Source organism: Rhineura floridana, chromosome 8 (genome assembly GCF_030035675.1).
Source record: "Rhineura floridana isolate rRhiFlo1 chromosome 8, rRhiFlo1.hap2, whole genome shotgun sequence".
In the NCBI taxonomy this organism is placed as follows: Eukaryota; Metazoa; Chordata; class Lepidosauria; order Squamata; family Rhineuridae; genus Rhineura; species Rhineura floridana.
In genome coordinates, this window is record NC_084487.1 from 74,807,198 (window position 1) to 74,821,701 (window position 14,504).

The window sequence follows — 14,504 nt, forward strand, 5'->3', positions numbered from 1 at the left end:
GGCACGCTAATACAGCAATACAGGAAGTGGCGCGGCCAGGCCTATTGTAAGCCCATGCTGGCAGGAGGAGGGGTGTTGCCTGGGAGGGCGGCTCCCATTCCGCAATCCATGCTAGCATTGTGTTGCAGAGTGCCTGGTCCATGACCTGATACTAGCATGGATCACAGAGCAGGAGCTACATCTACCCATCCCCAGCAGCAGGGACCCCTCTCAGCCACAAGGACCCTTGGCCAGTGCCCAACCTGGCCATCCTCTGGTGCCAGGCCTGCAAATAAAGTATGTCCTGTTTAAAAAAAGCTCCACTTTGATAGTCTTCATGATGTTTCGCTAAAAATAACTATTTCCTTTGTATTAGTTTACAATATAATCTTCCACAAGGCATTCTGGCCAAGGATATATTTGTTGCAACTTGTTTGTAAATAAGGAATCTGACCTATTTTTCTCTATTTTGTAATTTAAGCAAGAAAGTACAACATATTTGACTAGAAATACCAATTTGGTTTTAGTATGTATGTATGTATTTATATATATATATATATACACCACTTAATACCAAAATAGGATTATAAAAAGGTAGTAGCTGAAAGGGTTTCAATATGGGTACAAAACCTTTCCATCCTTAGATATGTAACATACCTAACTTTTCTGCAAGATATGCTTAAACTTACTAGTGGCTTACAAGCAGATCTGGTATTCTTTTCTAACAGAAGTTCACTGCAGGGGTTCTCTCTATAGTTATAGATCATTTCACAGCTATCATGTGGATGTACACATATCTTATGATTTAAGAGTTTGTATTAATACTGAGAGAATATCACTTCCCAGTAATCTGCTATTGCATTCTCCAGCTGCAAGATGGGAAATCCTCTGGGTTCTTTAACTGTCTGAAGGTACTGTTGAATTTTACATAGTGTCTTCATGGCCCTAAGCTAGAAAGCATCTGTCCCTAAAGTAAGATTTAGTGAATGGATTTGCCCTGCAATGTGTCTAAAAGCTGGAAGATAATGACATTTATAGAACTGTAGTAAAAGGGGGACTATATTAGGCTCTGCTATATATTCTAAAGAAAACTGGTCACTTCATTTGAGATGAAAACAAAGATAGGAGTACTGATATAAAACATGAAATAACTATATCTAAACATACTTAAAAATACACATATCTAGAATTTCAAACTTGAGTGTGCTGCAAGATGTTATCCTGAGCAAAGGTTCATACCTTCTGACTCCTGACAAAATAAATGTCTTCATATGCATGATAATTAATACAAGTGGAAACTGCAACAAAATGTTGCAGTGGGGTGTGCTCCTGTTCAAGGCTCCAGCCAGCCATACTCTTCTTTAGGAAACTCAATTCCATTCCCCCCTTCTCCTTTGTTTTCCCTTTCCCCTCCAACAGACTACTAAGCACTCAGACAGTGCTCAGACTGTTGTTTTGAGATGGCTGGCAGTCCCTGCCCCCACAAAATCTGCTGATACCTCTGTCTTGTATGTAGATGGTGCTGTTTCAGTTACATAAGGATCAGCATAAAGAATTAGCTCACTATTAGTATACAGGATGTTTCAGAATCCTTGCTCCAATCTTAGCCAACTTGGAATTTTATTGAAGGGTGCAATATAAATCCTGCAAATTTTGCCATACTTTTTAGCAACTTATGTATGGAAGGATTGTGAAAAGTGTATTAAGGATTAACAATTCTGAGGGTTAGGGTATCTGATGTGGGGTTATGGCATATTGGTTGGTTCCATTCATGAGTCTCTTTAACAGTTACTGGTTGCAATATATACTTCCAAGAGAGACGTGTACAATTGAACCTTGATATAATGTGTCTCAATGTACAGCAGAATCAGACATATTGCAAGTATGACCATGTTTCCCAAGTAAAATATACAGTACACTAGTTAACACATCTTTTAACTCACAAGACCGAAAAATGTGGTAGGCTCCTGCCCTTCCAAACAACTTTGCTCACTTCCAGTGTCTCTCTTGCTGTCAGTACTATACTTGCTGGCTTTAACTTTTAAGGGTGAGCATCAGCTGAAATGCAACCAGGGAAGATTTCTTGTTCACTCTGATATCAGCCTTACTTTCTACTTTATTTTTTCTGTTTGTTCTACCTTGTACTTCATCCTCAGTGTTTCTTTCTGAGGTGAGTACTTCCATTTGCTTCCCTGAGCCACTTTTTCCTGGCAGCATTCTTTAAATTCTTCTCCTGACATTCTCCCCCAACCTCCCATTTCCCGCCCTTTTTCCTTCCTGGTGGCTTTTTTCCAGGGGTCTATCACTCAAGACTTCTACGCAGTTTTGGTTAGTTCTCAAGCCCTTTTGTTATTGTCTGTGGAATTTAATTTGCTAATTTATTCTTCCCTCAACTTTACCCTTTTACACCTCTTCCCTTCCTGATTAGTTCCTCAGCCATGGCGGCAGCAGTTTCTTTTTTCCACATGGTTTTTTCTCCCTTTTTTCCTCTGCTGCCCTATATCTGTTCCTGGTTTCCTCTTTCTGCTACCAGTTACTGTTTTTATTTATTCTGATTGTATCTTCTGCTTCTGACCTGATCCTCTCATTGTTTTTTTTTTTTAGATCATTCTAAGAACCTTTCAGTGTAGTTTTCATTATAATGCGGAAACACTATAACACAGGTGCATCCTTTATCCCCCCAAACCCCTGAGGTATAACAAGGTTTTACTACATGTCCATGGAATAGCTGTGAAATGACTGATAACAAAAAGGAGAACGTCTAAACAAGTGCTGGTCAAGGGTTTACTTGCAAGATGCCTGTCTGCTTAAGCAGCCCGTGCAGAAGGTCTTACTTCACAAAAGATAGAATGCTCTGTGGTTTCCAGCCTGTGCTTCTGAACTGCTTGCTTGCAGCCTTATCTTCTTCCTTGCTCCCTGACTACAGCCTAGAGCATGTGTGGGGGACCTCAAGCTGAAGGGACATTGGAGCAAAATGTGGTCCTCTAGGTGTCTCCATCTGTCACTTGAGAGTCTCCCAAGGCCATCCCTCTACCCCAGGCTACCCCCCTCACCAGCCTTGCTCAGCATGCTCTTCAAGTGCTTTTGCCTATGTAGAAACCTTACACTTTTCCATGACTCTAATGTAACTTAGGCTGCTTTCACACATGGGGCTGATTGAGTTAGTTTAATGGATTAAAAAGGTAGAGCTTCTGTCCTTATTTCTAAAATCCCTTTCACACTGCAGTACCTGTTGTGTTAAGGAACAGCAGCTTTTTCAGCTGATATACCAGCATTTTGCGCAACTGTCTTTCACGTGGCTTGTTTTCGTTCCTCACCCATGCACAGTGTTCCTCACTGTGTAGGAGGTCTAAGATCTTGTCCCGTTGCCATGAAAGGCCTCTCCCTTTAGGATCTGACTTTTTAAATTGTTTTAGTTGTATCAAGATGGGGGTATGTGTGGGAAATGCTGCTGCCATCTGCACCGATGCTGGAATATCGGTACAACATTAATCAGGCAACCCCCCCCCCCCGGCATGACTAAAGGGCGGGAACACACTGCATGCTGGGATGCCTGTCACATGAGTGGCTGCAGCTAGCAATAAACTCCGGCAATCTTCCGGATTCCCAGCCTTGCTAACAGATTATTTCTGGTATTATTTATCATGGAAATTAGTGCTAAACTTACACTACATTCCACTAGAATTCTGGAGCTAGCTTGTGCATCATGTGAAAGATCAAATATAATGCGCAAATTACCAGGTAAGAAATAGTCAGAATAACAGAATGAAGTGCAGTGTGAAAGCAGCCTTACTGTACAAAAGTAAGAGACACATCCATTACTCTGCCTACTTTTTGCCTCTGGCTCTGCCCACCACTGGTATGCAGCGCCCAGAAGATTACTCATGAGAGAATGTGGCCCTTGGGCTGAAAATCCCTGGCCTAGAGTAACATAGGGCACTAATCCAAATCACAACAAAACACTTTGGTACTACAATGCTTGGCCTTAACATCTCAGAGTCCCATTGGTGGAATATTTCTACCTTAATCCAGAATGCCTTATGGAAAAACCATCTGTGAGGATATTTTGAAGGAAACAGATGGACAAGGAAGAGATTCCTCTGAATGTAGTATGATTTACATTATCCTCCATGAACTTCCATGTAGTCCCTATGTTTATATTTTATCACTGTTTCCTTAGACAGCTCAGATTAGGAAGTCCGCATGAGCTCATGTTCTTGTTAATTTTGAACCTGAACTATTTGCCTTTAAAGACCATTTTGGTAGTATGAAATAGAAGGGAGTAGTGAGACAAACTGACAGAGACCAAACTGTGGCAGGACTCTCATCCTTCTTAGGCATTACAGCCTTCTCAGGCATATTCCTTTCCAGACTTCAAAAAAGACTTCTAAGGCTCTCTCTCTCTCCCCCCCCCTATAATATGGTGAGGGGGGGGATCTCATGCTTGTCTTTCAAGCCAATCTTCACTGCAGAATAATTACCCTTTTCTATGCATTTCCAAAATATATTTTTAACACATCTTGCTGTCTACTTCTCAGTTACTCATTTCCACTTAAAAGGGAGAAAATGAAATAGAGATTGGAAGTACATGCTGGAAATGGTGGAAGAATGCTGCTGCTGCTGCTGGTGGTAGAAAAATGGCTTCCTCCTTTCTTTCTATTGCCTTGCCATGAGTTTTAACACCTTCTCCTGGAGACTTGAAGAGCAAGACTGCAACTCTATATGCATTCACCTGAGAATAAGTTCCATTGAGCTCAGTGGGACTCATTTCCAAGTAGAAAATATAGGCTTCAGGTAAACTTCAGGTTGGACCCTGGGACCCGGTAACCCTGCTAAAAGCCCAATCAATATTTCTACACTAACAGCTGTAGATTTCCATATTGTCTTCAATGCTCAAATGAAATAAGAAATTTGGTTTGTTGTGAAAGAGTACTCCCTAACAAGAACTGCTGGGGAGGATTGTTGATCAGCGTACTTGTAATAAAACTGCTGAAAGATTATCCAAAACCATAAATTAGGACCTCTCCATTATTTCTTTAGTAATGACTTTTTAAAAAAAACAACCAGCAGCTTAGTTTTAGGAGATGTGACAAGCTGAAATCTGTGAACTATTGCAAAGAATGTTTTGTTTGGGAGTGAGGGTGAAAAGAAGCACTGGGAATCAGCAGACCACCAGGATCCCAGTTAAAGATGCTGGAGCCTTCCCAGACCCTACTGATAGCTAGAAGTGGAGGAGGACAGGGCTCATATAGAAATAATCTATAAAGCTGCCTGGCAAACACAGTGGGATACAGCTTCCTAGATTCCTAAGGTAGCCTCCCCTTTCAAGTTCTACACAAGATTTTTCTGTAGGTTGAAGGTGTTGGAAAGACCCAATGAGCAGCTGACCAGCAGGATATGTCACCTTCTATTATGGAGCATGGGATTTCCCTTGATTTCAGGCCTTTGAGCACCTCACCATCCATGAGACAGACAATGGCTGTTGATATTTCTCATTTCCTGTCTACCATGAGGCATGTGTAATTCCTTCTAATCCCACTAATCACTTATATTGCTGTACTGAAGGCCAAGATAATAGCATTTGCAAAGTGCTTTCCCCTCCTGCTCCCCCATTACATTTTCTCTGTTTCCTACATCAGGGGCATCCCCCAGAGTTTTTTTCCAGACTAGGCTTTTGATTGGGTAATCTCCCTGGGAGACTGTGGGAATGCTGTGGTCATAACATAACTCAACTTCAGCAAAGCTCTTGACAAAGTGTCCTGTGATATTATGATTAGCGAGGTAGCTAAATGTGGGCTGGATGGTGGATCCACAGTTGGCTACAGCATCATACTCAAAGTGTGCTCCTCATTGGTTCCTTCTCAAACCAGGGGAAAGTAGCATGTTGATGAGCACTGGGCCCAATGCTCATCAATATTTTTATTAATGACTTGGATGAGGAGATGCAGCAAATGGTTATTAGCATACCCTGGAAGACAGAAACAAAATTCAAAGGGATCTTGATAGGCTGGAACAACAAGGGCTCAAAACAACAAAATGAATTTTAACAAGTGCAAAGTTCTGCACCTAGGTAAAAGAAACCAAATGCAAAATTATAAGATGGGGGATACTTGGCTCACCAATACTACATGCCAGAAGGTTTGGAATTGCTGTTGATCATAAGCTGAATATGAGCCAACAGTGCCATGTGGCTGCAAAAAAAGCAAATGCTATTTTAAGCTGCATTAACAGAAGTATAGTTCTGTAATCATGTTAAGTACCAGTTCCCCTTTATTTGGCACTGGTTAGGCCACTTCTGGACACCACACTTTAAGAAGAATACAGACAAACTGGAATAGGTTCAGAGGAGGCCAACAAGGATGATCAGGGGACTGTCAACCCAGCCCTATGAGGAGAGACTGAAAGAACTGGGCATGTTTAGCCTTGAGAAGAGAAGACTGAGGGGAGATATGATAGCACTCTTCAAGTACTTGAAAGGTTGCCACACAGAGGAGAGCCAGAATCTCCTCTTGACCGTCCCAGAGTGCAGGACACAGAATAATGGGCTCAAGTTACAGGAAGCCAGATTTTGACTGAAAGTCAGGAAAAACTTCCTAACTGTTAGAGCAGTACAATAATAGAACCAATTACCTAAGGAGATGGTGGTGGGTTCTCCAACACTGGAGGCATTCAAGAGGCAGCTGGACCAGGTATGCTTTAACTTGGATTCCTACATTGAGCAGGGGGTTGGACTCAATGGCCTTATAGGCCCCTTCCAACTCTACTATTCTATTATTTAAGCTGGGAGCTTGCTCTTGTACCCATAACTAGTTGTCTCTTATTCACAACTAGTTCTGTCAGTATTCTCACTCACACTTTGCCCCTTTCTTACTGTCCCAATTTTGCTTCAAGTGGACATGCTTAGAATTGTAATGTCCTCAATAAACTGCAGACAGAGCTCTTACAGCTCTGATATCCAGACTTCTGTGACATAATAGCAACTCAGTGAATGGTCAGGAAAGACACACATACTGATAGGTATTGAGCATGTATTTGTCCTCATATTTCTCTTGAATCCTTTTCAGGCATTACTAAACAAATGAGGAGGCAGTGTGAATGCACCCAATAGTTATCTTCCCTCAATTGCCATTTTCATTGCCTTCCAACTTCTGAAAGACAGAAATTCAAAGCAAGGAGCCTTTAACATCCATGGAGAGTCTCCATGGATGTTAAAGAGTGCTAAAATGTGCAGAGAGTCTCCATAGACACAAAATGCTCCCTGCTTCAGACTGTCATGTTCCACAAACTGGATGGTTGCAGAAACTGTGATGGATGATGGTTACAGAGATACAAAAGCCTATTGCCATATTCCATGTTAAGCAATGTGTAATAACTACCATGCCCTGGTTCTGTGTTTGGGATCAGTAAAATGGTTCAAGGCCCCCGTTTAATCTACTATTAAGTGAAAAAGTGATAAAATACGTCCTTTTAAACAAGACCGCGTGGCAAAGAGGGGTTAATGCCTGTTTAATCTGCCAAACTTGGATTATTGCAATGCATATTTAGGCCTTTAAAAATTGTCTAGAACAGCCTTTCCCAACTAGTGGGCCACCAGATGTTGTTGGACCACAGCTCCCATCAGCCTCAGCCAGCATTGCCAATGGTCAGGAAAGATGGGAACTGCGGTCCAACAACATCTGGTGGCCCACTAGTTGGGAAAGGCTGGTCTAGAACCTTCAGTTAGGTCAAAACAGGGCAGCAAAATTGCTAACTGGAACTGGCAAATGCTATTATATTATGCAAGTGCCCTGTCATCTGCACATCAGCCAGTCTGGTTCTGGGCCCTAAACATCTTGGGGCAAGGTTACCTGAAGGAACATCTCCTACCCATATCTTAAGGCCATCTTCTGAGGCCTTTTTACAGGTGTCCCTGCTGAACAAAGTAAGGTGGTGGCTCCTAGAGAGAGGGTTTTTCAGTAGTTGTACCCTTTTAAGAACTTTTTATTTTCCCACTCTTTTTAGATCCTTAAACTGCTGTTGGTTTTATTATGTAACTGTTTTAATTTTTTTAGAATTAAAATTATAATTATTACTATTATTGTATTTTATGGTTTTAACCTCTATTTTGTCACTATTGAGCAGTAAAGAAATGGAATAAATAAATAATTATAACTTAAGACTGACTAACATGCACCTGATGAAATATGACTTCTTGTTTAATTCGCATAAAATCTTAATTATCTGATCCTCAGTGTGAAACATATATTTCTATTCATTATATGCCAATGTCACTGTCAAATTAGCATTACAGATGTCTGAATTGAATGAATTTAATAACCAGTTATCATTCACACATACACTTCTTACCTGAGCTGGCTTCTTCTGGATCACCTGTTGTGGCTGTAAAAAAACAAACAATTTAGATCAATTACAACAAAGAAAAGTCTTTATTTTCTGGTACCATGTAACAAAGAGTTCATGAGTCTGGTGCCCGTTAGGCCATGCTGCCTGGGGAAATTGTAGGCCAGCACATCTGGGGGGCACCAGGTTTGGGAAAGCTGATGTAACATATAGGGGGAAAGCCCCAAATTTCAGCATGATGTGTGAGATGACACACATCCTCTTGGTGTGTTATATAGATGGGAAGCAGAAGCATGTAATTTTTACAGTAATGAGGTCCACATCAACAATACAGCTAGAAAGTCAGATATTATTTATGCATTCTCTACATTTAGTCTAATTTAGCTGCACGTTTTGTATAATATTTCCATGAAGATAGCTGGCTAGCCATAGCTGGTGTTGAGTCCATCCATATTGTGTACAACATTATTTTCTTTCAAAAAGATTCCTATACTATATGTCCTTTATATTTGGAACTTCAGTGGGGAATTTTTTTTTTTAAAAAAAATGTATTCATGACCAATTTTCTTTTCACTCTACCAAAATGAGGACTAAAGTACAATGTTGGTTAGAATAAGAAGGGCCTGATTTCAGTCCCTTTGGAGCATGGAGGGATTGCTTAACACAGAGACATCACAGCTTACTCAACTAAGCACTCACTATGCAAGGAGCTGACAAAGGAGCCAAATCTCTACAGACAAAAGACTGTACCCTCTGGAGTAGGACATAAGGATGCCCTGTGGCTACAAAAACATAGCTGAAGAATATCTGGTAGGTGGGCTATGTTTAGTCTCGTAGGCCACAAGTTGTATACACCCATCCTGGCTTAAAGGCTAGTCTGCCATCAGACTGTCTTGACATCTACCATCATATTTCGTCTCATTCTGCAATGCTAGTTTTTTAAAATATAAAATGCCACTGCTCAATACAATCTGAAAATCATGCCCTTTGCAGAGTTGTGTGATTTGACTATGCCTACTCAGCTGTCAGGGAAAGAATTTCAGAAAGGCAACTTATTTTTAATTACTTCATAGTTTCAGATAATAAATCCTGCCCATTTTGACAGAATACTGCCCCCACTCCTGATTTGGCATGCCAACTCTCTTTCCAATCCCTCCTCAAAGTCACTTTTTCAGCAAATTATTTGTTGTAACACTATAGCCTCACCTGTTCCACCAGTTAAACCTATCCTTGCTAGTCTATAGTAAGCCATATGGAAGGGCCTTAGCACAGTGACAGAGCATCTGCTTTGCATGCAGGAGGTCCCAAATTCAATCCCCGGCATTTCTAGGTGGGGCTGGGAGAGACCCATCTGAAACCCTGGAGAGCTGCTGCCAATCAATGAAGACAGTATTCAGCTAGATGGATCAATGGTCTGATTCAAAGGCAGCTTCCTATGTTCCTACTTCTGCATTCTGTCCATTGCTAAACCTGCTGGTATAAAGCAGAGCCCCAGGTGGATGCAGATGTCTTTCTTTGACATAAATATTATCTTGGAATTTCCTGATGTGGAGAATATACCCTTTGTACTGTCACAAGACAGGAAAGCTTTGGCCCTGTACCACTGGGAAAATTATTTAGAATGTGATTTTGGCTGACATGAATAGCAGAATACTCCAAAACTTAAGGGCAGGGCAGAATGGAGTTGATTCAATTAAGAACAGGGTCCCCTGCATAACATCACACTGTCTGTGCCTTTTAATCTAGACTTGGTATTAGAGATGGCTAGAAATCTATATGTGACTTTTAGTGTCAGGGTATAGTTTGAAGGCACATGAGGCCACCACCTTGCTGAAGCTACCAGATCTAGGTTTGGTCAGTTTCTGGATGGGTGGCTGCTGTTTATGTGGCTTTTTTTTCCTGGAAAATTTTCCTATGCATATTTGGGCAATTTGGATTTTTGGATGCCCTAGAGAGTGATTGAATTTTGCATGTTTATTTGAATTACTATTTGGTAAACAAAGCTAAAAACTTTGAAACTGCCAAGCTTGCCTAATATTTATTTGCAACTGGCATCCATTTATTGTTCTTCATGAACTTACGAAATGGAAAATTTTCCATGGAAAAATAAAGCACTGGAAAAATCATCTGCCCTCCATTACTGATGGCAGCTAAGAAGCCACATCTATGCCACTTTGATTTCCATGACAGAAGAAAGGTGGGATATAAATGTGAGAAAAACAAATAAAATAAAAATAGAAGCATGATGGTCCATGTAAGGAAGGCTAATAAGGTTTTGAAACAGATCATAACATTGATACATCTGACTGTGTGGATAATGGCCTACATATTCCCACAATACTACATATTCCTGATGGGTCTTGGTGCTGTAAGGCTTTCTATGCAGGGAATATCCACAGTACCTATGTATAGTGCCAGCCTGCAGATTTGTTTTTACTCTCCTCTATGTGGGGTCCATAATATTTGAAAAGGCCCTTAGTAGAAAGTTTGGGAAATGCTGAATTAGGACATGGCAATAAACACACGGAACAAGCATTCCTTGCCATCATGGAAGGAGACACTCCAGAACTGCAGAATAAATTCCAGCCCTGCCAAAGGAGAGTTCTTATTCAAACAGAGCACCCATTCATTCACAGTCACTCTCAAATTTGCCTTAGTAATTACTGCAGGATCAAAGTCACACAAATCTCCCCCCCCAACTAAATAGCAGAATGTTATATATCATGGGTTAGATCTTCTATTTTTCAATTTATCAAAAGAGAACTGAAGGATCTCTTCCCTGTTTTAACCCTTAAATAGCTTCATCTGAGTCACAAGGTTTTCCCTTGTAAAAGCCAGAGAGCACTTAAGTAATCAAAACATGGTTTCTTTTTCTTTTTTTTCCTGGACCACCTTTTTGGTGGAAATATGAAAACAAGTGACTTTTCTATTGGCATGTATCTTTTTCAGGCAGAAAATGGTATAGGGAAGACTTTAACCCAAAAAAGATTGAAGTAGTTTGTACTTCTATAATAAATCTATCTAAGATCACAAGTCCACACTTTCTAAATCACAAGCAATAATCTAGCTGGCAAGGTTGTTATCAGCATTTAGACAGCAAAAGGCCTGAATGAATAAGATTCCTATAAACCTTGGTCTGCATCCAATCAGTCCAAGTACACTGTTTTCCTTTTGCTATTTTCATGAATGGCTGCAGTATTGTGCCTCTGTTCAGTCAGACTCCTCTTCTACAGCCATTCATAAAAATAAAAACAAACCCAAACAAACATGCACAAAAACTTTCTGGGTCCAGTCTGGAGCCACTGGGTGCCAGAGGCTGAGAAAACATACTGGCAGCTCCAACCCCAAACAGCACTGAAGTATTCAGGGATCTGCTTGGTGGTCTATAAAGTATGCAGCACTGTGTGGAAGGGCAGCTGGTAGAATTACTGTGACACATACTAGGCAGTGAGCCAGAGTTGGCCTTGTTTCAGACATTGTCTTTCCTCTCACTGAAGTGTCAGGACCTAATTCATGGAAAATTTGGTGACTTGGCAGCTGTTTCAGAGGATTTCATTGAGTTGCAGTCTGCAGGGTACTTAGCCAAGAAATAGGGGAATTTCTGAGCAGGAGAAACCAGCCAGCTTTTAAGAATGTCTGTGGATCTGGTGTGGTTTTGGAGTAAACATGTGTACAGGTGTAATCAGCAAGAAAGGGGAAAGAGGTAGAAGGAATACTAATGGCTGAGATTATTAAAAGGAGCAAGGTCTTTTGAAATGAAGAGTCTTCTGACAACACTCAGGGCTTATCCACACGGGAGCCTAACTTTGTACTAAAGATGCTGCTTTTACCAGCATAATAGATTTTCAAGGTCCACACATCTTGCTCAATGGTAGCTTCCAATCCGCTGTTTTCCATTCACACAAGTAGGATGCAGTTGTTCCAGCTTCAAGGCTGAAGCTGGGAGAGTGCCTCAGCGTGCTATTGACAAGAAACAGTGAAACTGACTAGACCCCCTCCCTTTCTTGCAATGAAAGCATCCATGGAAAAAGGCTGGGGGAAAAGGGGGGATTAGATACTCTGGAAACAGAGCCCATTGCTTGCAAAAAATAAACTCACTTGATCAAAATGATAACATGGAGGCAGGGATGGAGGTTTTTTTTTTTAAAAAAGTGGCTCCCGCTGTGAGTGATTTAGACTTTAACTCCCCCCCCCCGACGTTCTCTCTCCACCCCCGCTTTCTTGTCCAGGGCTTACTTTGAAAATTGGAGAGAGTGGCGGAAGTTGCTCTTCAGCCCAGAGGATATGAAATGAATGAAGGGATATGAAGGGAGGAGGAGGGGGTGGGCATGGAGAGGAAAACGATTGACACATCCACCTAAGAGCATCGGAGCAAAGCTTCTGCAAGCCCTAGAGATATGAAGTGGAGATGTTTTTTCCTTCCCTTTTCAGATTATATCAGGATTGGGTTAATATGGATTTAAAGGAGAAAACTATGTGATAGCTTCTACTTGCCTGCAATGTCGTGTGAACCAGGCAAATTAAAAGAGGATGGCAGTAGCACCAGATACACAGTAAATCGCAGTGGGGATAAGCCCTCAGATCCCAAAGGGTGGCAAAGGACTGATCAGCTCAAGGTTTGCAGTAGATACCTGTGTGAGACAGACCACTGCAATATAACTAAATCCTGAAGAAAGGCTAGTAATTAAGGTTTAAATAAACAATGAACAAACAAGCCAATTAACAAAAAAGTATTTTTGTCTTTGCAAGAATGTTTTGAATAGACAGCCTGACATTTTGAGCTGGCCAGAGGTGAGGGTTTGTAAAGGACAATCCAAAATGTTAACATCCCAACTAGTTCACTTTTTTTCCAGTATATAAACTATACTGGAATTTAGCATTAATGCTCAGCTGCTTACTTAAGGGGGAAGGCTAAACTACTTGTGTAATAAATAGTTCCAAGACATACCAATGCAAACTGGACATGGTGCTGAAAAAGGGTGACAGAGGAAAAAGAAAGGAGCTAAAGGGATCTGGTTGCAGGGAGGTATGACACACATTTTGAGAGAAGGCGGGGATACTGAGGGCCTCTCCAGATGGCCTGTTTATTGAGCATTCATCTTGACTTGCTTGCACAAAGCTTTTGTTAAGGTTAGATTATATTTGGTCTTTATTGAGCATTTGTTCTGATTTGTTTGCAAGGAGGTTATACAACCATGAGCATTCATGCTGCATTCATCCTGATTTGTTTGTGGGGTGTTGATGTGTCTTCCTAGTCATTCCTTATTCTCACACTTCAATGCATTTCCCAGTCACTTTCCAAATCGCAAAAAAGCTGGTTCTTTTTTAAAGTGGATTTGTTGTGCTGGGAAGACGGAGCCCCTTTATCCACTTTAACTGTGCTTACCTAAGGTTCTGGTATGTGGTTGAATCCCTCCTGCAAAACTGTGACAAACTGGAGGCACTTTGAATATAGAGATGGGCCCCTGGAGTTTGCGACTTCTCACCCTAAAGTAATCTTTTCATGCTGATTTCCTTGGGGAGTGATCCAATGTTGGAGAAAGAAAACCCTTTTCCAGATATAATACTATTTAATGTTTTATTTTATATATAGCACGTTTGCAAAATGCTCAAAGCTTTTCAAATATAGTTTATATAGTTACAACTAACCTGTAAAGTAGACGTATTATTATACCCATATTTGTAATAGGAAACTAGGTTTGTTGGGTCTCTGGCATCCCAAGGTTTGAGACTGATGGGAGCATAGGGTTATAGGGTTAAGACCTTCTGATGTTATGGGGCTGCCAGCTCTTGAAAGATAAAAATCTGATACCTAGGAAGGGCCTGAGGATGTGGCCTGCCACTAAATGGGTGGCACTAGAAATCTGAAAGCTCAGGAAAATGGAAAGATTCATGGGAAAAGGTTGCCTTCCCCTCATTTTTTTTGCAAGATCCCCTTCTTCAATATTTCAAGTAAAAAAAACTTTGGAGAAATATTGGAAAAAACATCTGCAATAGTTTCTCTTTCAGAATGATGAATGGATATTTTAAAGTCATGTTAAAACTAATTTTATTTTAAACTACTCATTCACTGCTACAAAACAGCTAGATGCAAGATTCAAAGGTAGAGCCTTGAGACTAGCTGATAGCCCAGCCCCGAATGGACCTCAAAACCTTACCAAAGTTCCAGGACCAAAGCCTGAGAC

The 14,504-nt window shown here is 40.9% G+C and overlaps 1 protein-coding gene across 4 annotated transcripts in view; it reads right to left on the reverse strand.

Annotated features, from left to right (window-relative positions):
- The window catches only part of HMGA2 (high mobility group AT-hook 2), a 227,434-nt gene that overhangs the window by 16,624 nt on the left and 196,306 nt on the right, over window positions 1-14,504 (reverse strand). For all 4 annotated transcript variants that reach the window (XM_061639812.1, XM_061639811.1, XM_061639816.1 and 1 more), the window contains one exon: window positions 8,326-8,358. In XM_061639812.1, coding sequence (XP_061495796.1) covers window positions 8,326-8,358 — 33 coding nt within the window. The remainder of the gene's footprint in view (window positions 1-8,325; window positions 8,359-14,504) is intronic.